Genomic DNA, 24,159 nt, shown 5'->3' on the forward strand with positions numbered 1-24,159 from the left:
GATGGGAGTCGGTTGTTTGTTGCTTTTAACTGGATACCAAGCTAACCAAAGTGTATTTGTTATCGTTTCAACGTTGCCAAACGTTTTTTTTTTTTTGAAAGATCCGAAACATATTTTAGAAACCTTCAAAATCTGTGCGTGGTTTTCTTTTAGGTGGCGCCAGCGAGTTGTTTGCTTGATTGATCATGACGAGTGCGCTCGAGACTGCGATTTGAGAGATTCTGCTCTTTGAGTTTTCAAAGCTGTGTTTTTTTAGTTTTTGTTTTTGCATACCGGTCCAACTAGTAAAATTCATTCTTTTAACTTTGATCCTTTTGTAACGTCTGTAAACGTTGAATCTATATAGAAAGACGGGTTTTGCGAGCTGGAATGTTGACATAATATGATCTGTCTATTTCCGTGTCAACTGCCAACTTGTGGCACATAAAGAATTGCACAGTGCATATACCTTCCGAGCACAAGCGATTGTACATCCTTGAAACGCACCTATTCTATGTCTACATAACAGCCTTAGTATGAAAGTGAATACTTGATCAAAAATCCTAAGTTTAAGAGATTGTCATGAGGAACCTTAGAATAAGTTTCCCTGTACATGTAAAAGAAGCACGTAATTTGATTGCTTTTCTTACGGAATTCTCATATTTTTCCACCTAATTGTTTTTCTATTATTTTTCCTCTGAAAGATCCCACAAATGTTTGATTGCTAATGGGATGATTTCATTTTGTAACCATCCCACTGTTCTTTCAACTGAAATGTTGTTTCTAACTCAACAGAAAAAAAACAAAAAAAAAAAACTCAGCAGATACCATCAACTACTCTCCCGCCAACAAATCAGTCTTTTTTCACACTCTGATTCATTGTCTGTACACACAGAATCAATTTAATAAGAACTGATTTGTCGGCGAAGTAAAAGATCTTGTAATAACCACGTCTATGCTTAAGTCTTGAAGTAAACGTTCTTCTTCTTCTTCTTTCGTTTGAGACTAGATCAAATTTCAGGGCAGGTGGTGGAGAGCCAGGTGAGTGTAGCTTCGTCCAGCGTTGCTATACCATGCGTTCCATTCGTTGTCTGCGTCCGATACATCACATAAAAAAAATCAGGACTTAATTTAAATTAACTAACACCTCTTTTCTGATTCAAGGATATTTTTTTTATTCATTTCTATATAACGTTGAATCACCGTAAATGGATTTGATTTATTGACCTAAAGGTTGGCATTGAATTTGTGTTTATGACAAAAGCTTGGAACTGAACGTTTGGTTTTCCATTCACGACTTTTAACACGTGATCTGGTGTCACTTCCGTCAATTTTTGCGTTTTTTCAACGTTTTCTACACAATTGGAAAATCTTGCAAGTGAAAGCCAGGCCCGTTCCCTTTGAAGAGACAGCACTTTTTTTGCGTTAATTTTAACGTTTGCAGAAGTTGAATTAATGTAAAATGACCTAGGTGGATCACTAACTTCAAGAAAGTCCTTCATAGGCACGCAGAACAAGTCCACCAATATCCGGTTTGTGCAAATATAGAAATTGTATGCAGTAGCACTTGTGCCTCGACAAACTCTTCATGGATGTATGTTTGGTAGCTGGGTTTTAACTTAACTATTTTAGTTTTTACATATTATTGGGATGCGCTTGTCATTTAGACAAATCTACAAATCTTAGACAAATCTCAGGCGCTGAAGTGTATCTTGTTTTCACCTATATTTTTCTGCAGATTGCCTCCCAAAGGTTGACCAGTACTTTTGGTATCAGAGTGCTGCAGTGCTTGTGTAGAATAGTACCAGCCAGCAAATCAATTCTCTTAATTGTTACATTGTTTTGACGTCTACTAACGTTAAATCAATGTAAAAGAGTATCAATTTTCTGATTGGTGTATCAGCTAAGCTTCGTCAATATAGACATTGATAACAGATTTTAGTGGTTGCAGATTTATAATTTAGACACTGATTTTCAAGTTAGATCTGCATGATGAATGAATATAATCACATTTACCTAATATTTGACGTCTGCAGAACGTTGAATCAATATGAAAATGTCAGGTTTTGTCAGAAGGGTGTTGTTTAAGCCCGTAAAAGAAAGCACAAAAAGAAACTTGGTCTTCACTGTGCCATCAGTTCTGTTAGTTCATAAAATTACAACGGTTACGTCAGTATGACGTTTCACAACGCAAAATGAATAAAAAAGGTTTTATTTTTTACTTCATCTTTCATTCAGCACACAAGCAGCAGTCACTCCGTAAACCGTGTTATTAACATTTTATTTATGTGTACAGACAGCGGGTTTTGAAGATTACGTAATGTCTCTAACCGCCCATCACCTTTTCTGCCTGTAAACAATACCGGAGATTTGTTGCTTGTTGTTTTTCCTCGCTAGTTTACCCCGCCAGCAAATTTTTTATTTACAGTGTACAGACGTTGAGTTAATGTAAAATACGACCAATTTTGCTTGTACAGTTAGCTCTTTTTAGACCATGTGCCTTGAAGTGGTTGCATTTTGTGGATCTTTCAAAAGAATTAGTTTTTGCAGCCGAAAACCGTGATTTATTTGCTTCTGTGTCATTAAATGCAATAAGTGTCTATTGCCTAGTGCATATTAAGAGAACACAACTTCTAATGGTTGAAAATTGAGTGATGACGTCTCAGTTTGGCACATGATGTATCTATTCTCAGCAGTCAGTCACAACTGAATTGCAAGAATGGCTTGACAAAAAAAATTTCGTTTATTTTTGTCAAAAAAAAATTTCAAAATAAAATTGCAATCAATTTTTTTAACTTTAAGATTATACTTTCACATTTATCGCATTAAGTTTTTATGTTGCAACAAATATAAAATGTTATTAATATCACCGTTAGCAGCATGGGTATAGGGAAGTTTTCCGTCTTGTGTTCTTTGATCGCATACATTAATTAATTATTAATCATACTGATGGCAAACAAATTTTCAGAAAATATTGTTCTATTTTTAAGTTTTACCTTTTTTGGCATTTCTATTGCTTCGGTCTTGCATGATTGTTTTAAAAACATCGCGTTTTGGTGTAAAAGTTATATCAAAATGAGAAGATTTGTTATCCGGTCTTATTACAGTACTCGTGAGTCGTGACTAATCTCATGGCTAAAAGCTCTGTGTTCAACCATTTCAGCAAGCCTAACAGTCTTTTTATATTGATTCAACGTCTGCAGACTCTGGATCTAAATTTCGTGATGTCCTGATTTCCTTTACACAAAAAAGATTTATTCCGTTCTGCTGGAGTAGCGAAAAAAATTACCTTTAAAAGTTCCGCCTTCAAAAGTTTCACCTTTATATAAGCAACGCTTGCTGTTTTAGTACTGAGCACTCGGCTTTATGCTGACTGTCAGGTAGAGCGTTCAGATAGACCACAAACTCGAGGTTTGTAATGCTGGCAAAAAACTGTGTCGAACATTGTTGTGTAAGCAGTGAAGTCAGCAAGTTTTGCAACTTCGGTTATTTTTACGTTTGTTTAACTCTGTGCAACTGTCAATGATTTCAAATGGAATTATCATACTGGTCAATGTTTTTTTTTCCTTCTGTGAAACAATCCTTAAGCATATTTATATTGGACCCCTTTAGTTTAGTCGGCATTTTCAGCACTGCGTTTTTTGATCAAGTAATTATCGAAGCTTGCCTTAACAAGTAACGACCCTTCATTCATGAAATCGTCCGCATTTGCCGTTTTGATTTTATTCACGACCCCGCATGACATTTAACTGTATGACATTACCGTCGAATAGATAACATTAAACTATAAACGGGCCTAATCATAATAGTCTTAATCCGTCAGCCCGGGGCAATGACGTAGCATCAAAACATGTTGCAAAGAAACCTTGTTGCTGATTACAGCTCAAGTCGTGAGTTACACTGTTCTCGTGCTTGTCGGAGTCCAGAAGACGATTTGTTTGCTTTTGTAACTTTGTGCTAATTTGTCATCAAAATACGTTAACTAATGCAGAAAGTGTGTTTTTTGTTGCCAAGTTCGAGACAGTCAGATGAAGCCCTTTTTTGTCAAAATCGTTAAAAGTGAAAGCTCTTCGTGCTCGCAACCGCAGAGTGCGACCTCAGCAGTGAAACCTTCGCGAACTTGGCACGACAGAATATGTTACTTCATTTAATTGAATGTCATCTCAAACAACTCGAGCCTCAGTGCAGTAATCCATTGAAGAGATTCTTTTGTCAGCTGTTAGATGTTGTTAGATCTGTGTGATGACGTTTATGTAGCAGTGGATAGACAGATCAAGTTCTTTGTAGACCGTTGTTTGTATTTTGTTTACATGTTATTTATTTGTTTGTACTTTACTTCAAAATGATGTCAAACTTCACTTCGAGTAACATTGAACTAACGAAGAAAGATTATGCTTAGCAAAAGTAAAACTTGTTTCTAAGGCAGGCTTCTTGAATAAAGTCAAGGTTTTAGTTGGTATACTGATGCAGCTTGGCTTTAAGAACGTTTTTCATGCTTCTATTTTAGTTGGTAGATAAACAATAGATTTTGAATACATCAAAGCGGTCAATGAAATGTTTCATTGTGCTGGTCAGAGAAACAACTGAATAGACATTGTTTGTTTCACTGCTGACTAGTTTGGAACAAGCCACTGCCTCAGGTCACGTTCAAATCTTTCTTGTGCAATACTATATGAAACGAAGCTAAACTCACTCAATGGTACGAGATTTGTCGCAATCCATTGATTGCGACAAGCAGGCACAACACTTTCCCATGGAAAAGGACATTTGAAAAAAAAATGTTAGGGAAATGCATTGGAGGTGCTGCTCAAAAGCAATTTCCAATTACAGTACCTACTATTATTTTAGCAAATTTGAGAAGCGAGCTGGTCATTCATGCAGGCGACTTGTGAAAGTTAACTGATGAATAGTATCCAGCGTTTGTATAAAATAGTGTCCAACTGTTAAAAAGAGTGAGACCACATGTTTGTATTTATGTTTTAATGGAGTTTATGATCAAGAAAGTATAAGCGTTTACTGCGCAGTTAATTCAAAGTGATGAGAGTTATAGCTTCCAACACATGTAAATGTAAATTGTGCAGCTCGTCAAAACATTTCTGCTGAATATAGATGAATGACCTATCTATACCTATTTTTTTTCGAAATCTAACTTAGCCAGTGAAACATCAGTTGTTGACAATCAAAATACTAGAGTGAAGATTTACCAGTGAGGTTCTAATTGTGATACTTTTATTTATTTTGTGTTTTTTGCTGTAATTGTACCAGTGGGGTTAGACTTGCACAAGAACTACAATGCTTCTATTTAGCACGTTTCTTAAAATGGTTACTCCTGTTTGTGCAGGAACTTTTAAGACTTTCCACCTAATTTGGCTGACCGCTTTTTAGATTCAATTCTTTTGCGATGATCAGATGCATTGAGACGGTGACTCAACGTCTATTAAAAACTTTAACTGTTTTCCAAAGTGGGATAGGCAGATCAATATTGTAGTTTGCGGTTAAACGTGCGTCAGACAATCAATGAACCTACTTTTAACAAAAATCGCTATAAAGCATTGAACCCGAAACATTAATGCATTTTTTTTACACGCGGTTTAACTTTTCAATCATTTTCCCCGGTACTGTGCAGTCAGTTGATCTTAAACGATCGTTCATAAACGACAAACATGCTAGAAAAACCTAATTTTTGCCACTAACCAAAAAGTTTTCATTTGGACAAGACCAGGTGACCTGTTTGTTTCGCGAACCTAGTCTCGCTTGTTTATTTTTCTATCGCCATCTTAGTCGGCAGCTGCGATGTCACGAAGGGTTTGTGCTTATCAAGCAAACACAACATGTACTGGCTTTGTCAGTCGTGCATTGACGCAACTTGAATGCGTGTTCGATGTAGTCCAGCTTGAAATGTTAAGGCAGTCTAAGAAATGACCAATATCACTTGTCTTCCTATTTGGGATGAAGACTGGCAAATGAATAGGCAACAAAGTGTACAAATGGAAATAAAGTATTGGTTTAACACTTTACCATACTTTTAAACAGAAATTTCTAGAAGTTATCAGTTGAGATAGATTTAGCTGGGAGGTATCACAAATAAAAACGAAAGTTAATTATTACTGTGAATATTATTGCGGTATTCTAAGAAAATTCACATTTTAGATAAAGTGCAGCTTGGTCATTTGAAAGCAGCGCCATTAGTGCAGTAAAAACTTGGAAAGAGCAACGATATAATAGACATCTGAAGCTTCATTGTAGTTTTAGATCGATCATAAAAATCAAAAATGTTACCCAGAAGGTCAGGCTCTGCACAGTTTTCTCTTTACAAGGTAGACTATGTGCAAGTAGACCGTGCATTCTTGGTGTGATTCTGGTTGTGTATTTGATCAACTTGTTTGTGCTTCTACCAAAATTAGGAAAGTTTAAAAGTGATAGTTAATTTTAAACATGATTAGGTTTTGGAAATAATTGAGGTTTCAATTTTTTTATTTGTATTCAAATCTTAAACATAAATTGATAAACGATTTGTTTCAGTCAACTTTTAATGCTGTGGTTGAAAGCAGGAAACTATTGTTGCTTTAGTTTTTAGTTTAATTTTTTTTTTTTATCAACATGGCTTCTTCCTCTTGCTCTTTGAAGCACTCAAGTACTTTCTGTGCATCCGATCTTAGGACGAATATACGAAAGAAGAGCTTTGAAGCGGAAGATGAACCTGTGCTTTACAGGAGTTACACGTCACCGCAGTCCAAGAGGCACAGCTTGCGTGTCCCAGGGCAGTACTTGGACCCCAGTGGGGTGCCTATATATTGTGGCTCTTCTATTAGTCTTTTGGATGCGGATGATTTCGACTCTTTTGATGGAATTACACTGCCTCGTTGCTCTTCAGAAAATAACTTTGCGGATTCCGCTAAAGATTGTAACGATGTAAAGAGAAATCACTCATTCAAGGTGTGTAGTTGTTATCAACGTCATATTATTCAAGGGAAGTGAGAGGTTCTTGGATACCAGAACAGGGATGTGCTTCACTTGATAATAAAAAAGCTTAACGTTCTTGTGTTCGGGAATGACCAAGGCCAGGCCTTTTCTATACAAAAATTGTTTTATTTTAGCAACGTTTGATGACGTAAAGGAATCGCTGATATAACTGTTGCTACTCTGGCAAATCGCTTGTCGGATAGTTTGGCATGAACGCCAGGCCACCTATTCGTGCGCGATGCTACTCAGTTTTCTTTACTTTGTGGTTGTGGATATCCCTCTTGGGTGATATGTGAATCAAGCATATTGATTTGGCACTGAAAACCAGTGCTGAATCAACATTACAGTGATGGATAGGTATATTGACAAAATAGCATCAGTTTCCCAGCCTCAATTGTATAAATCAAACATGCATTTTGCTGTGGTTAAAACAGTGTCAGTTTCAAATTTCCAATTTAAAGTGATGGAAGTGTGAACTGTACATTCAACATTTATCTCTGGTAACTTTATAAAGCCAATGGATGGCCTTGGCCTCACCCTAAAACAGGTGGCAGCCGATATTTCATCTCTTGTTTTAGCCCAACTGATCAATATGATCGATTGTGGGAATAGTGAATAATGAAACCATGGTTCTATGACTCAGGTCTGGTCACCAGTCAACTAGCGGAAGGTACCTTTTAAAAAATCATGCATAAATGGCAAGGTTTTCTAGTTGGGCAAGATTGATAGTTTGTGTTTGTAATTTGTTCCATTCACTGGGTGCCAAACATTGAGAGTAGTGCCCTGCTTAATCGTACACGCCGATTTTTCTGCCTTAACAAATTTGGTGTTTTGATGGAGTGCTGGGCCGACTTATTATTAATAATGTAATTCTAAACTTTTTGAAGATGATGTCACTAAAATGATTTGTTTTTTTGTTAAAAATGAAATGAGTTGTTTCCGCCACCGCCTTGTATTTCGTTAACTATTTTTCGTAACATTTTTTCGGTGAGGTGAAAAAAAACAAACATCACCTAAACAAACTCACTCAGCATGGGTAACATATGCCAGTGATTATTTCATTTCGTTTTGTTTGCTTTTTATTTCTTTGTAAACTTGTAGGAAAAATTTGAATGCCACCAAACATTACTCTACTAAAACGTCATTGGCGAAACAGGTGCGGTAGGGTTTGAAATTTTTGAATATGGTGCTGGCTGTGAGAGGTGTGCTGCCAGTTTTGTCTTCAAATTTGCAAATACTGGTCTTGAGAGCTAAGCACACACAACTTGCATTGAAATTTAAATCCTGCTTCAGATCTGTTGTTTGTTATTGAAAAGTATCATGAAAAGTTGTTATGCTTATGAGCGACAGCATCGGCAAACCCAGCTAGGGAAAGCCTCCCTTTTTATATCAACGTTTGACGATGATAAAGCAATGTAAAAAACTTATTGTGCTTGCTGAGAACTTTGTTTACAATACTTGAAAACGTCTCTTCAGTATGACTAACATTCAGGTTAAAGTTTAAACAATACTGTATCTACTGTGTCTTTAGAAAAAGGGAGTAGTTGAAAAATATTTCAGTCATCGAATCAGACAATCAGATCTTTTTTATATCTATTCAACATGAACCAATGTAAAATAGGACTGATTTGCTAATTCATTAACTGGCCTGATAAAACATTGTCTGCATCAGCAAACGAAGTCATTAGCAATCTATTGTGATTTTGAAATAAAAGATCATTTTTGATGTGTTTTCTCCAATACTGTGTTTAATTCTGTTTTTCAATGTTTTTTCCAACCTTTAAATTCCATCATTTTATAATTTATCAAAATGATCTGCCGGTACTTCAAAGCGTCAAACTTTTCCAGGCACTTAAACATATGCTTCCAACTTTTCAGAGATTCAACGTCTATTAACGTTATATCAACAAAAAGCCTAATATTCGTGCATAGATTTGCAACAACTAATGTATTATTCATATTTCAGACCTTTTTACAACGCAAGATCCCTCCTGCTATGCGGAAGGCTAAGAATTCCAAGATGGGCCAGGGAAAAGAAAATCGACCAATGGACATGACGTAAGAAACTAAGAATGCTTTTTAAATACCCGGCTTTGTTGTAGTTGTGATGATGTCGCAATGCATTGAAACGACACAAGAATTTCTTTGGCATTTTAAAGCTTTCAGAAAATTTGCAATACCTATCCGATACAAATTTAATATGAAGAATTTAAATTTTATTCGGAGTGTTTACTGTTCCTTGAAGTGCTCAATGGAAGAAAGGAAAAGTAAAACACTAAAAGCACAACGTTTCTTTCATTATAATGGGAGCTAATCATCCTCAGAGCAAATATCGTGCAGTTTGCATCAGATGAAAACTGCAAAAAAACGTTGCGTTTGAAACTGTCTTCTGTTTCGATCTTTCAGAAATTTGATTTTCACTTTTCACGCATTTAAAATATGGTATATATTGGTAACTACATGACCAAGTAGACAGTTTGTCCCCTACAACTTGTTCTACAAATTCAAGCGATTGTTCATGTTTTAAAACTAGCTGCTGTATTGTCAGATTTATTTGTACACAACAAAATCCACTGTTTTGAATACATCATACACCTTCTCGTGTCGTGCAGCACCTTTTTAAAATTATATTATGTTAAATGCCGTGTGGTTGTTAGGTTTTATTTGTCTACAATTAAAAATTGCCAAGAACCGCGTGTGATCAATAGGCCTACCGTTGATCACTTTTCCCGAACTTGTGCGTTATTGTTTTGTTGTCAGCCCCCTCTTTCTGACGTAAGAGCTTGTCGAACCACCTTGTAAATGTACGTTCGCAGTGCCAGTCACCACGAATGTCTGTGTTCCTGTTTGGTTATTGTGCAATCTCAAAAAACAATGACGTTGAACACGTTTCTGCGATCTGGTATGGATTTTCTGCTTTTAGTAATTTTGTTGGATTTTCTTCATATCTTGCTTTCACGGGTGGTCAAAATAGTGGATAGTTGCCATGTGGACTGTTGGGCATACTACAACATCGTGTTTTGATCCTAATGCAAGCTAGCAAAATCAGGCCTTTTGCGTAATATTTGTAGAGGTCAAATCAATATAAAGACCTATTTTGCTAGCTTGGGTAATTGCCTGCAGATCATGTCGCAACTACCATTTATTACATTTAAGTAACATTAATTTTATGAGCAGTGGCACTGGCCAGCTTGTAGCTCCATGTTATTCGTCACACCAAATTTAAACGCTTCTTTGAAATCACTAACTTGGCTATAGGCAATCTTTGCATGCACAGTGCATAGTAACCTTTCGATATAAGTGATAGAAAAAGTCTTGCATTTAAAATCAGAAGAGAATTTTCCAAATCTCTTCATGTGCGGCTTCTCTGCACATTGACGACCGCTGGTAATTAAACATGCGACTGGAAAATGGGACATTCCTTAGAAGTTCTCGATTATATTCTTAGTCTATGACTTTTTAAAGGAAGAAGCGAGACTTGAAACGAGATAGAAGTCGTGATAGTTAGAATGAAACCTTTTGAATCTATCAGTAGATTGTGAATGTCGAGAGTTGAGATTGAAAATGGAAACTCAACGTAGCATCTTACAATAACTTAAACCACAACGACTCTGACAACCAGTATTGAGACGTATTCTATGTTTGAAGTACCACAGCAAAAACAATACAAATGCACCACAGGTTATAATGAGATTTATTTGTACAGTAATGATGCTGGTATTAGGACAAAGGCAAAGGACCACAAGGTCATAGGTTTTACACTGGTAGCATTGGTACTTCCTCAACTCAGAGCAATCCCGCGAGCATAACTAATCTCCAGCGATTGGTTTTGACATTCAAAAGGTAAAAAGATAGATCTTTAGACCCAGATTATTGTAAATAAAGAACAATAACGTAGTACAGTGGTCTCCACGTGCGGCTGGAAACTAAAGAGTAGCAAGTTCGATTCCTTTCTGCGATTATATTTTTGCCGCATATTGATGACTTGACAGCAATACTTGGATTCTTGCCATAACCACAAAGAAGGGACATCAACATTTCTATCATGCTCCGACCAGCTTATATATAAGTCAATATCTAGTTCGAAAAATTTGTCTTTTTACATTTATGCAACGTCTGCATATGTTGAATCGATATAAAAAAGACGAATTATGCTAGCTTGGCAACATGTAACCTAATGAAACCGGAAATCTTCCAACTTTAGGATGTTACCCAATACCCGCCTCCTTGATTGCTGGCTAAATATATATTTAATTAGTTTGGGCATAGTTACATGGCGTAGTCGAAGAAATGGAGGTGGTTGAAGTGTAGGATGTGCTGTGTTAAAGCCTAATCTAAGCAGTCATTGACAGAGTTTCTAATAATCTGAAGTTGGCGATGAGAGAGAATTAAAAATGTTTACTGATGTAAGTTTATTCGATCAAAACACAGGTCACTGTCTGCAACAGCTAACAAGTAATTTTAGCAGTGGGAAGCTTAAAACTTGGTGCGGTTGATCTAGCCAGTAAGGTTCGTAGACAGTAGACATTCTATGTCATCTCAGTCGGCAAATGCTGGCCTGTTACTGGGATGAGCTAGCACTTTGCAGGGTTGCATTTGCTAAGCGTCTTTTTTGCTTTCAGTTTATCTGACAACAGGAAATATGAATAACAGCAGCGCGTTGCTTTGCCAACAGCGCAATATGTTCAAATTTTATTCATAGTGGAAAATGCAGCTTTTTTCACGCAGAAAATATTTTTAGCAAATTGACGTTGCAATCAACAAAGCGTTGTGAAAGAAAGTTTACCAAGTTATCTTAAGAAAACTTGCCACGAAAAAGACAAGCTTCAAACACTTGTTAGAGTTGGCAGTTGAAAAGTGGTTGGAGTTAGTGTTAATTTGCTGTCTGAAAGCTGATGCGAGCAGATCTGAATTTTGCAGCGAATTTTTGCTAGTCTTGACTTTTCTGAAAATAAGTAACGATAAGAGCAAGGGGTTTCAACCTGGAATACAGTATATGTTGCTTATCAAAAGTGTAAATGCAGTAAAAGAAAATACAGACAAGATGATGAAGGTAAATTTATCGTAATGCAGTCAGCAGAGGATAAACGGAAGCAAAAATGTCCAGAAGCTCTGGATTAGAGAGTCGTTAGTGAACATGCTTACGGTCGTACCCGTTGGTACACCTGGAAAGAGTTAAAAATCATTCAATATTGTTCTATCTGTTGAATAAATAGCTAGTTCCTTTTTGCGCCAATGTAATCGTGCTTGATGTAAAAATGATAATATTTGTGGCATTACTATGTTCATGTGGTTGGTAGGTGTTGTCTCGGCGTCACAGCGTAGGTGCCTACGTGTCTGAACCCTGAAGCCGTGGACCCCACAGTCAGGGTTTGTCAATATCGTTTGTTCACACCACGCTTCGTTCACTAGCCTCTTGCAAACTTACTTGAAGCATCGATTCTGTTGAATTTGATGTAACATCATACAATATATTTCGAATCGTTGACGCATGCGTGAATATATTTGTAAAATTCTGTCATGTTCTAAATAATTCTAAAAAGTGCTAGTTCCTTCTACTCTAATATAAAATAACCCGAGGTTTCTGTGTGCAAGCATTTAGCTAAGTAGTGTATTTGCATCAATTAATTTGTTGTGGCCTGGTATTACTTAGAATTAGAGCACATAATTGCGTATTGACCGTAGCACCAGTTAAACTTGTAAAGCAGACCAATGGTTTTAACGTTTTTACTCTTGATCTCTAAATTTTACCCTCGCCGACTGGTTGATAGACTTTATTTTTAGATCCAAATTAGAGCATTGGTCATGCTTATTTTCCTTTCTGACTCCACTACTAGACTCTACGCAGTACGTCACATCACTTATCTAGATCCCAAGTTACACCAGAAACATACACGTCGATCACGTAGCCTACTGCACAAGCACTATATAGCAAATTGTTTATGTATACTAGATAAATTGTATCTTCGAAGGGTTGAGAATCCTTATGCACCCCTGGTTATTAAGAACCCTTGCTGAAGACTTAGCAATGTACAAATCAACAGTTTAGAGTGATTTCACAACAGGCCAGAAGCTAGATAGATAGATGGGTTGGTTATTGAATCATCTATCGCTGAGCAACAGTTTTGCGTTTACACCCGTTGCATACTTACAATATTAACATCCTGAATAGTTTTGCAAGGCAAGGAATCACACAACCATATGGTGTTTGTGGGCTGAGTTACTTCCTGATGCTTGAATTAGAGCTGTGCTTTCTGCAAACCTCTTGTTTTTTCTTTTGATGTTTCAGTTACACTACAAGGATAGAACATTGTTTATTTCATATGTAGATCAACCTGAACGCTTTCAGCAGGCAATTCACTCACAGAAAGCGAGCAAAGTATATCACCACTTTTTTAAAACTAAATTTATTTGATTTAACAGCAGCTTTTCTTCTGAGTTCAGCTTTTTTGTTCAGGCAAGATCCTCTTAATATGAGGGGTAGAATGTTTCCAGGTAGATTCATTCGAGGGCTTGTCATGCTGTAGCTTAATAGAAGGTATCATAATGCTGTGTGTGGAGGGAGTAGATGTGGAAGAAAATCTACTATGCTTTTCGTTAATGAGTTGTTTCGGGTAAGTGTTGAGCGCCGTGTCTTGCAAAGTATTGCAAAGTATTGTTTGAACATACGTTTGTTTTGATGCTGGTTTCCTTGCGTCGATATAGTGCTTATATCTTTCCACTTAGAGCTAGTATAGAGCTTAGAGCTTATATCTTTCCAAGCTGTCAAGCTAGCAGTGAGATTGCTCACCATGATTTGCTCATCATTGATTCTCATCATTGATTCTCTAAAGTGTTTTTAAAATTCCTTATTGTACGTGTAAAAGATGATTTCAACAAGTGAGGTGAAGTATGCACGGTATCGCTCAGAAGGAAAACCCATAGTTTGAAGAATCCGTAGTGATAATAAATTATTGGGTTGTTTTAGTCATTGTTGATGTGGTTATTTGTTATATATACATTACAATTAAAATTAGGAATCTTTATATCTCGTCACACCTCCTACTTTTCCTTGTCTTTTCACGGAGATTTGACATTTTATTGCCCCCCCCCCCCTCAACACACTTAATTTATTTTGCTACAAGTCGTTAGTTAGCTTGTTTTACGTTGGATTTTTGTCCCATTGATGTCCTGTTTTTTAATAAAGTGTTTGTTTTATACCTGGGATGTTTTGAAATAGATTCTTGGACGTGAAAGAAAATGCACAAAGCATCGGCATCCAAGATTCAGATATCAGCAATTGACTATGAATCCTCTTTTCCAGATCCTTAATGGCCCAAGGAAGCAACCTGAGAAATACAGAGGTCGAACTTCCATTCTTCATGCCTTCTATTGAGTCTCCTGATGTCATCGACCTCTCAAGCTGCGCCACTGAGTTCCAAGGTGCCACAGTTCGTCCATTGCATCACAGTATCCTTGGACGAGACCATTGTTTTGAGGTACATGTTACGTTGCTTACGTTTCCTCAATGCTTAGACAGAGCAAGATCAGTTCTTTTTGCATCGATTCGACGTGTGCATTCGTTGAATCAACACAAAAAGACCTATTTTTGTAGCCGTGTAAGTTTGTTTTATATCGCCTGTAATACTTCCAAAGTCCCCTCTTTAAATTGAAGAAGCCAGTTAAACCTTCATGGCAACGTGACAAAGTCAGTCTATTTCACATAGTTTTACGATAGTTAGGAAGTCACAAAATACATTACGTCTTGTTCGTGAAGCCGGCCGATTGATTTTTTTCCAATTCTTTAAGTCACCTTTACAAAATCCAGTGTCTAGGAACCACTTCGATGCTAAGGCTAAGTGTGGTCGCCGCGTTTTTGCTTGTTACGAGTCAATTTCACCATCCAGGTCATCACGAGCAACGGTGCAAGATGCTTCGGATGCGACTCCGCAGGAGAGAGAGAGGCCTGGATAGAAAAGATAAAACGAGCCATCAATCCTAACTTGGTATGTTCTTATTGTTATGCATGTGTGTGTCAGCTTGTCTGTTTAATCACATCATTAATGCTTAATTGGTAATTGAAAGGAATCACTTTCGGAAACTTTTAAATGCTAAGAATTCCTGACAAATGACATCCGGAAGTTGTTTTTTGTTCCTGTGTTGCCAAGGGTACTTAAACATATAAAAAACAGTCTATTTATAATATTGAAGTTATCAAGCACTATATTGCCGCAAATGACATTGCACAGCATTAAAGCAGCATCTGAATAGAACCTTTCAAATTATGTTCGCAGGTGTAACTTACTGCAGTTACTTTTCACTGGAATCTCATGATAAAATGTAACACCTTTCAGCAATTTTTATTTTTAATCGTATTTTGTAAGAGATTCGTGTACACTGTACAGTGTACACTGTACAGAACTGGCTTCATTGTAAATCAATTTCAACCAAGTACTGCATCACGACCAGGATAAGCATTTATTGTTACTCAAAAGAGGCAGATCGGACGTTTTTAACTCCCATGGAATCTTCGTCCAGCTTGCAAATCACTGCTCTTTTACATTGTTTCAACGTCTGCACCTGTTGAATCAATGTAAAAACGGACTGATTTGCTGACTGAAAGGAAATTTAAATATTTCCTTGAAGTTGCAATTCTATACACTGAGTGACCACTCAGTAATGTGTATTAGAAATTATTTTGGTGTGACATAACAAACAGTTGACAACAAAACAAGGGTGGTTCAATAGAAGCCTACAAAATCGACCAAAATTCAAGTGCTTTTGTCCTAGCGCTTAACCAGACAGCAAATCAGCCATTTCTCATGTATAAATGACTGATATACTGTCTGGGTTTACGCTCGTCAGGATAACCACCAACTACATCAGAAGACAAACAGCTACTTAGAAATATGAAACACTGCAGTTGCATGAAATCGTACTCCACCAAAAAGCTAAGAGAGAAAAACAAACTCAGTTCTTAAGCCTTGTTCTATTTCAGGACAACAGCCGTCGCATTGAGCATCAGTTGACCCTGTTTGTTCAAGAAATGAAGGGACTGCCAACCAAGAAGAAATATTTCTGCGAAATTTGCCTTGATCGAAAGTTATGTGCGCGGACAACTTCCAAATGGAAGAACGACAAGTGAGTTATGAAGTTTCTATGCAATGGCGATGTAACTTCACCGTTCGTTGAACTTACATTACATTCGTATGACTTTGTTGTACTGTATTGCAAAACACACATATGCTTGTGCCGTACATTAAAAATGTCTTTTAAAATTTTAAAGTTTAAATGTTTCTATTTAAAGGGTATTTCGTTGTTAGTTTTCTAAATCTTGCCATGCAACATCGGCAAAAAATGCCATTGATTGATTGAACATGCTTGCAATACATTTGCATGAACGGGTGTAACGATGGAAAGACCGTTTGGATTGAAATATTCAACAAACCACAGATGCCAATCTTCGCTGCAGACACGCATCGTGCACCGTCATAGAATGACACGTATTGACTGGATCATGACCCGCGATTGGCTCCATATTTGGCAGTTTTAGGCTGTTTGCTTTTCTTTAAGAAGGTTTGATTTTAAATCAAGCCTACTCTAAAGTGGTCGTTTCACTCCCACTAAAATTTGCCGTTTTGACGTCGTTTCAAGGTGTAGTAGCGTTTAAATGATGCAAAAAGGCAACTTTTACTGGCTGCTTGCTAAACATGGTTATATTCATATTTTTCTTTATTTTGCATTGCAGTAGCATATTCTGGGGCGAACACTTTGAGTTTACTTCAATGCCAGATATTCAAGACGTCACTGTTCATTTGTATAAGGATTCCGACAAGAAGAAAAAGAAAGACAAGGATTACATTGGACTTGTAAATCTGCCTGTCAGCACTCTCGTGAACCAACAAACTGTTGAAAAATGGTCAGTGCTTTTCTCATAAATTGTGTTTCTTTTTTACTCCTTTTCTGGTTGATGGCGTGTTCTCTTGAATACGTTTCGACAGATTTGGTCATTTGTTTTCATCATGAATTATCATGAAAATGTTTTCAGATAACTTGTGAATTGAGCACATGACTCATGTACCACAGGTCACTTGGTTTTTGCTCCTACATCAATAAATTTCTATATGTCCGTAGTCCACTGTGGCGAGAGTAACCAAGGCAACAAACTAGGTCTTTTTGCCTAGATTTTTACCATTGTAAAAGATCTTTAAGCTGTGAAGAGACAAGCAGCTGTGTTAACTTTTGCGTGGCTTCATCCAGCCATCAAATCAGTCCTTGTTTTTCATGAATTTAACGTTTGCAACTGTTGCAATAGATATAGATTTAATGTAAAAAAAGGGACTGATTTTCTAGTTAGGCGGTGCTTCCGTGTATAAATGAAGCAAAGGCTGTCCTGTGCTGTGTGTTCTCAATCTTGTGTGGCAGAACATTTTGCTGCTTCATAATGTTTGCTTTAAGAAAATTGGTGAAATTTTTGTTGTCTTTGTCAGACGAAAACAATCCTCGTGGTCCAACAAAACGGAAAACCAAAAACTATAATTAAGCAATTAAGTGCAAGGCTGGCCAAAACACAATTTTTACTTTGACTCCTTCACATTTTTTTTAAATATTCGCTTTCAGGTACACTTTATCGACACCAAGCGGAAATAACAAAAGCAAAACGGGCGAGTCCATGGCCTTGAGGATCAAAGCAAAGTTTCTCTCAACCCGGGTCTTGCCAACCGACCAATACAAGGCTTTCGCCGAACACATTTCTAATAATTACTTGAACATTTGCCGCACGCTAAGTAATGTTATTTCTGTATCGAAAAAAGACGAGATTGCAAAGATTTTGGTGAATGTCATGCACGGAACAGGATGCATCAAGGTGAGAAGGTTGTTTAGTTTTTGCAGTGAAAAAATACGAATGATATTCAATTTACGCGCGGGTGTTTTTCTTTTTAAATTTCTACATATTGCATGGTAACTGGCACCCGCCCAGCTAAGAAAATCCTCTGTGTTTACATAGGTTCAACGTCTCGTACGTTCAACCCACATGAAAGAACCATTACATCAACTGGGCTTAAAACTAACTCTGTGATTGCAACGAGTTTTTGTTCTTGCTTAAAATAACACAGTAGCCTAGTTGGTTTATAAGACAAGAAATATGATTTATTTATCCTCAACCCTTATAATATCAGCTCTTATTTGACAACAGAACTACATGACTGACTTGATAATGGACGAAGTTGAAAAGGTAGAGGAAGAGAGCTTGATTTTCCGGGAAAACACCATTGGCACCAAATCAGTGGAAGCCATGTTGAGGCTGGTGGGAATGAAGTACCTGTACGATACTTTGGGTGAGCACGTTATTTTTACGTAATTGAAATGTCTTTTTTTTAGTGAATTGTTTCGTTTGAGATGTGGGCAAACGCTTAAGACCCTTTCCCAGCCAAGTTGCATATTTTGCTAACGTCTGGTAGTGGTTTAACGTCTAGTAATGTTGAAATGATTTGAAAAACTGCACTTTTTTTTCGGCTGGATTTGTTGTCACGATATAAAAACAGTGGACAACTCAACTGATAGATCAATATAGTTATTGTTTTTACATCTTTATAACATCAAATAACGTTGAGGCTATGCAAAACAACGACTTGTGTAATCTGGGCTGTTTTCCGTTCATGACTCAGGCAAGACTAAGACGCATATCTACATAAAAACGTCAATCATTGTGTTAATGCCTCTATGTTATGAAAATACTCAATTTATTTACATTTGTGAGTGTTATTTTTAATAATTTGTCATGCTATTGCCTCCGCATATTGCAACGCGTGTAGGAAGGGCATATTTTAGGTATTTTAGATTTCTGGCAACGCTGTCTCAACTTGATAATAATAATATTTCTGGAACTGTTTTCTTGAAGAAAATATCTTGTTCAGATCAGTTGCACATTAAAGTAAACTGTTCGCTGAGAGGATGTCTAAGGATTTTTAGGTTTTATAATATTTTCACCCTCGTGTGGAGTATGGGAATTTGTCTTGCCATCTTTGCTGATTGGCCAATTATCGCGTGATGTAATACCTCAATGGAAATCGTGTGCCGCAAACGGAAATGACGTATGAGGCGTGTAGCGTGGCTTCCACGTCTTTGATTAGCCAATCACCAAAGAACGAGCGGTGTTTTCTATTTGGAACTTCCTGGCTTGTCATGCGATACCACTTGGTTGTTATTTTTACTTTAATAAACAATTGAAAACTTGCACAAAGTCCAGCGAACAAGTGACGTATTGTTCTTTTGGCGATGCTCTTCTAGTTTAAGAAATTAGCAAACGTCAACTTCCTTGACTAGCATTCTGATAGATGTATTTGATGACGAATCGTTTGGTTGTTGATCAGTCATTTATCAACGTTTTGTTTAATTTTGGTCTTTTGTTTATCAAGTCGCTGCTTTGTTTTGTTTTTCAGACCTAAGTTTTCAGAAACTTATTGTTATCGCTGAATAAAGAGCAGTTCACTCGAAATTTCTGAGCATCATTCAAATAATAAATTCCCATACGATCGAGTATAATTATCTTAATTTTTCATCTTTCTTCTACAGGAGATTTCATCCTTGCTCTCTTTAACATGGAAGAGGAGTGTGAGGTTGATGGGAGCAGACTTCCTCCTCAGGCGTCTTTAGAGACCAATCAGAAGAATCTTCACATGAGCTGCGAGATTGCTTTATGCAAGATCGTCACATCCGTTAGGTCAGTAGAGATAAAGATTTGTTTGAGAAGGATCTACGTTAGTTTATAATATTGTTAGTATACGTTAGTATAATGTTAATGTCAAAATACGTTAGTATAATGTTATTAAATCTCATTAATTTTTTTCAATTTTTATCTGTATCATTGCAATTACTTCTCAAAGCTATATTATGTATTTAACTTTTTCTTCAGTATTTTTCCTTCGGAGCTTCGAGAGGTCATGGCTTCTTGGAGAGTGAAGTGTGAGGCTGCCGGGAGGCCTAGGATTGCTAATCGCTTGGTCACTGCATCCCTTTTCCTTCGCCTGTTGTGTCCTGCTATCCTCAATCCAAGTCTTTTTGGATTGGCCAACGAAGTCCCGGATATGAAAGTCGGGCGGACGCTGACTCTCATCGCAAAAGTCATCCAGAACCTTGCGAACAGATCCAGGTAGATTTAATAATTTCATCTTGAAATCTTCCTCGTTGTATTTTTCTTAGGACGTAGGCAAACGTGACTGCAAAAGTCATCTCCCACTCTTTTTATGCAAAATATTCTTGTAATTGATTAGATTCAAGTATTACACTTATTGTCATCTTAAAGACATCGCAACTACTCACGAAACTCATTACTCACGAACTACTCACGAACTTTATCACTCCGAAGTGATGAAGTTGCAAGTTCTGCATAAATTTGTATTAATTTTTCTCCTCTTCTAGATTTGGTATCAAAGAGGAATACATGCAATTCATGGATGTGTTTGTGCGAAAGAAGTGGGATGACATGGGAGAATTTATCGCGAATGTGTCTGATCCGACTCTTCCTCCTCTCCACAAGGGATTTAAAGGATTTATAGACCTTGGAAAGGAATTCGCAAAACTCCATGCATTTTTTGTCGAAACTTTGCCAACGTTAGACCAAGTAGGTATTTTATGCCGTATCATGTTACTGTTTATGCGCCTGCAAACTTAAGTGCATATTGTTTTTACATTGATTATTTCATAACTTTTTTTTTGTTGCTCCCCCAATTATTTCTTCCGTTTCAATTTAAGTTTGTTTAAACTAAGAAACCGAAGTGTGAAGGCTTCATTTATCATTGGTCACAAAATAAGTGGAATTAAACCAAACAAGACTTGCCGTTACATTTAGACCTCAGTATGCCATAAACTGCCATAAACAGCGCCCTGCGCACAGTGACCGGATGCCTGCGTCCCACACCATTGGACAATCTCCCCATTCTCGCTGGCATCCAACCTGCTGAGCTTCGTCGCGAAGAAGCCACTCTGTCCCTCGGTCGACGGGCACTGGAGCCTAATCATCTTCTCCACCACAAGATCTCTGCCTTTCCAAACGGGCACCCCCGCCGACTGAAATCAAGACACCCATTCGTGCCAGCCGCTCGGCTTCTGATCAACGAAGCTGACGAACAAGACATCTCTGCGGCTACTTGGGCGGACCATAAATGGCATTCTGAATGGAGGTCAAGCACCACCAGACTCCATTCATTCATCCCCGACGCCGACACACGCCCCATCGGCCTGACACTACAGAGACAGGCATGGGTGCGCCTCAACCGTCTCCGTACGGGCGTCGGGCTTTTCCGCTCAACCATGCACCAATGGGGAATGGCTTCTTCCTCCTCCTGTGAATGTGGTGCCGAGGAACAGACCGCAGACCACATCATCAATGACTGTACCATCTTCAAGCCACCTAACGGAGTGGAAGGTCTGCGCGTCATGGATGATGAAACTAAAGACTGGCTGCTCTCTAGCAGCCTTCCAGTGTAGTCCGGGAACATCGTGAATCTGGGGTGGTAAAAGGATAGACCCTCGGCCCCAGAAGCTCAGACGACGACGATTTAGACCTCAAATAACCTTGCACTGTTTCTTTGCAGAAGGAGTTGTATTGACATTTTTAACGTTCTTGTAGTAATTAGCGTCTCGAGACATTCATCGTGTTAATTTTTTATAAGCTTCAGCCCAGTCAGCCAATCAGTCTTTTTTACGTTGATTCAACGTCTGCAGACAGCGAGGTCCTTTTTTCTGCAGATTCAAGGTCTGCAGAAAAAAAGGACTGATTTGCCAGCCGGGCGATACCATTGAAAGGACCTCGCTTTATCTGAGGGTCTGCTGTGCACTCATAACAACATGATATTCTTTTCTCGACAGAAAACTGTGAACGAGTTAGGGGATCTTCCTGCCTTGCTGAGCGAGGTCACCGAAGCCCTCGCAAGACCAGCTACGTCATACGACCGGTCAGTGCAAAGCCACGTCACTGATCAGACCCACATTGCACAGCTGACTGAAGATATTTCTTTATCACAGTGAGTCATCTTAGTGCTGCTTTTGTATCATCGACTTGATGCAGTGACTGGAAGGTTCACATTTGCAACCTAAGTCAAAGTGAAACGCTTCAGGAGGGAGTTTTTAATTTTCACACGTGGGACACAAAGGAAACAATACTTTTTTTACGGCTTCATCAACAAATATTAAGGATAGAAGCATATCCAAATTCTAAATGAGACTTAAAATTTCCATGTTTTGCTTCAGTGAACCCAATCCTTTGGTGCATCCGAGATGCGATAGCTCTCCTGTTCTTGGAAGACGAGGTTACCTTTCTGGAGCAGCTTCGTCTATGCTAGATCTCCGTGACTTCATGAGCATGAACGAAAGCGCGGGCGGTAATGAGGTAAAATGCAACATCAACATACGAAATTTCTGGTGATTTTTGGGATTAATCGTAGTATTTTTTATATTGGTCATTTAATACCAATGCAGTTCTTGTCAGAGAGGTCTTCGTCACATGCTCAGCCAAACTAATTTCACAGAAGTCTTTTAAAAACTCTTGTATGTTTAAACACCTTGCTTACTACATCTTCATACCTGCAAATTTCTGCATCTTTTTATTCGCACGTCTATGTGTCACCTGCATCTTTAATATCTTTTGACTCTTTTACAGATTGCCTGCAGCTACAACAATAGCAACAACACTGCGTCCAATAGTCGACAAACCCTGACGTCGACCGAGAACCTCATTCCCGCCTCCTCCGTTGCTCAGCATCCGCAAGATCCTGAGAGACCTCCTCTCATGTTCAGCAATCCAGCCTACCAACTGCCCAAACATCGCAACCATCCATCCAAGGCTTCATTTTCCGCTGGTGATATGTCTTCTCATTCGTACCAAGAATCAAGAAGTGAGTGTTTTCATTGGCTTTTAGAAAACTTTTAACCGTCATGCCTGTTGTTGATATTGTATCTTGTTGTGGTTTTAAACGGAGCTGTAGTCCAATTTTGTTTGGCAATGAATGTCTCCTGCGTGATCTAGTCACTCTAGTGGTGAAAGCGTCTATCGAGAGTATATGGCTGTGGCATATCAGAAGTTGAATTCGAGTTTTAACTTTCATACGTTTGGTAATCTTAAATCCGTCCTCAGCCTGCCTAAAGATTTGGACTAGTTGCATTTTTTACGCAGCTACTCGAAAACTTATAACCAGGCTATCTTACGTTTTCTCATAGGCTTTGATTTTACAATTCCATAGTTTGTGCAATGCCTCACATACGTCAATGTCATATTCATCTCTTTTTAACTTTTTGTCTTTAGATCATCCTCCTCCACTGTCGTTTGCCAATCCTCTTCAAGCAATGCATCCTCCTCAAAAGCATCATCTGGAGACTGTCTTCACAACGGAGACCGTGACTTACACTTCCTCTTCGCCGTACACAGGCGCTTCAAATCCCGCCGCATCGAGTCAAAACTCTGATGTATTTGCCGGCTTACGTTGCGGTGAGGCCGGTTCTGCTTTCCGTACCAACAGCATGATGAGTGACTGCTCTCAAAGCAACGACTCGTCTCTCTCGTCAAGACAATCATCGACGACCACAGCCAACTCGAGTGACGTCACGGATTCCTCACCCAATCCTGCCCGGTTTAACCCAAATAATCAAAAGAAAATCACGCCAGCAAGAGGCAAAAATTCACACTTTGAACCCAGTAACGTTCCACTCGATGAAGACAAACTCCTTATGTCGGTCGAATCCACTTCCACCTCCGTGTCGAACGCGCATCGCAAAACCGGGCTCCAGCTGTCTTCACAACAGCAAAGACCGAACGACAACAACCAGCCTTACAAACCCCAGCCAAAGCCCCGGAGCAGTGTTGCCCATTTTCACAGGGACGAGACCTCAGTGGGGAGGAAAACCTCAGTCCCGAACATCAGTTCGACCCGGAAGCCAAATCTATCAACAAGACGCGGAAGTTGCGACAACGCTCGGCTTGGAAACTTACCAGGCGAAGAAACGACCAAGTACCCGAGCTTTGTCCTTTCGAAGCGCGACCAGGACATAGTGCTGGAACTGAATGAAGGAACCGATGTTGAAGTTCCTGACGGGAGGCAGCCACGACGAAAAGGTACGTCTTTGCAACGTAGAAGCAAATCTAATTTTTCATTCATTGCTTCGAAGCGAGGATTTGTTGCTTTTCGTGTCGGTATCTTTGTCAACGCCGAAGATTGTGATCATCTTCTGTCTAAAATTAAC

The 24,159-nt window shown here is 38.3% G+C and overlaps 1 protein-coding gene across 3 annotated transcripts in view; it reads left to right on the top strand.

Annotated features, from left to right (window-relative positions):
- The window catches only part of LOC145770325 (uncharacterized), a 74,751-nt gene that overhangs the window by 44,713 nt on the left and 5,879 nt on the right, over positions 1 to 24,159 (top strand). For 2 of the 3 annotated variants that reach the window (XM_082581928.1, XM_082581935.1), the window contains exons 5-18: positions 8,909 to 9,000; positions 14,246 to 14,420; positions 14,829 to 14,927; positions 15,920 to 16,062; positions 16,670 to 16,840; positions 17,542 to 17,788; positions 18,119 to 18,260; positions 19,498 to 19,645; positions 19,838 to 20,074; positions 20,344 to 20,545; positions 21,793 to 21,947; positions 22,174 to 22,312; positions 22,583 to 22,817; positions 23,225 to 24,031. In XM_082581928.1, coding sequence (XP_082438054.1) covers positions 8,909 to 9,000; positions 14,246 to 14,420; positions 14,829 to 14,927; positions 15,920 to 16,062; positions 16,670 to 16,840; positions 17,542 to 17,788; positions 18,119 to 18,260; positions 19,498 to 19,645; positions 19,838 to 20,074; positions 20,344 to 20,545; positions 21,793 to 21,947; positions 22,174 to 22,312; positions 22,583 to 22,817; positions 23,225 to 24,031 — 2,992 coding nt within the window. Of the gene's footprint in view, positions 1 to 8,908; positions 9,001 to 13,441; positions 13,557 to 14,245; positions 14,421 to 14,828; positions 14,928 to 15,919; positions 16,063 to 16,669; positions 16,841 to 17,541; positions 17,789 to 18,118; positions 18,261 to 19,497; positions 19,646 to 19,837; positions 20,075 to 20,343; positions 20,546 to 21,792; positions 21,948 to 22,173; positions 22,313 to 22,582; positions 22,818 to 23,224; positions 24,032 to 24,159 lie in introns of those variants that run through there. The other variant, XM_082581943.1, reaches the window with a different exon arrangement.

Source organism: Aplidium turbinatum, chromosome 1 (assembly GCF_918807975.1).
Source record: "Aplidium turbinatum chromosome 1, kaAplTurb1.1, whole genome shotgun sequence".
NCBI classification, from domain to species: Eukaryota; Metazoa; Chordata; class Ascidiacea; order Aplousobranchia; family Polyclinidae; genus Aplidium; species Aplidium turbinatum.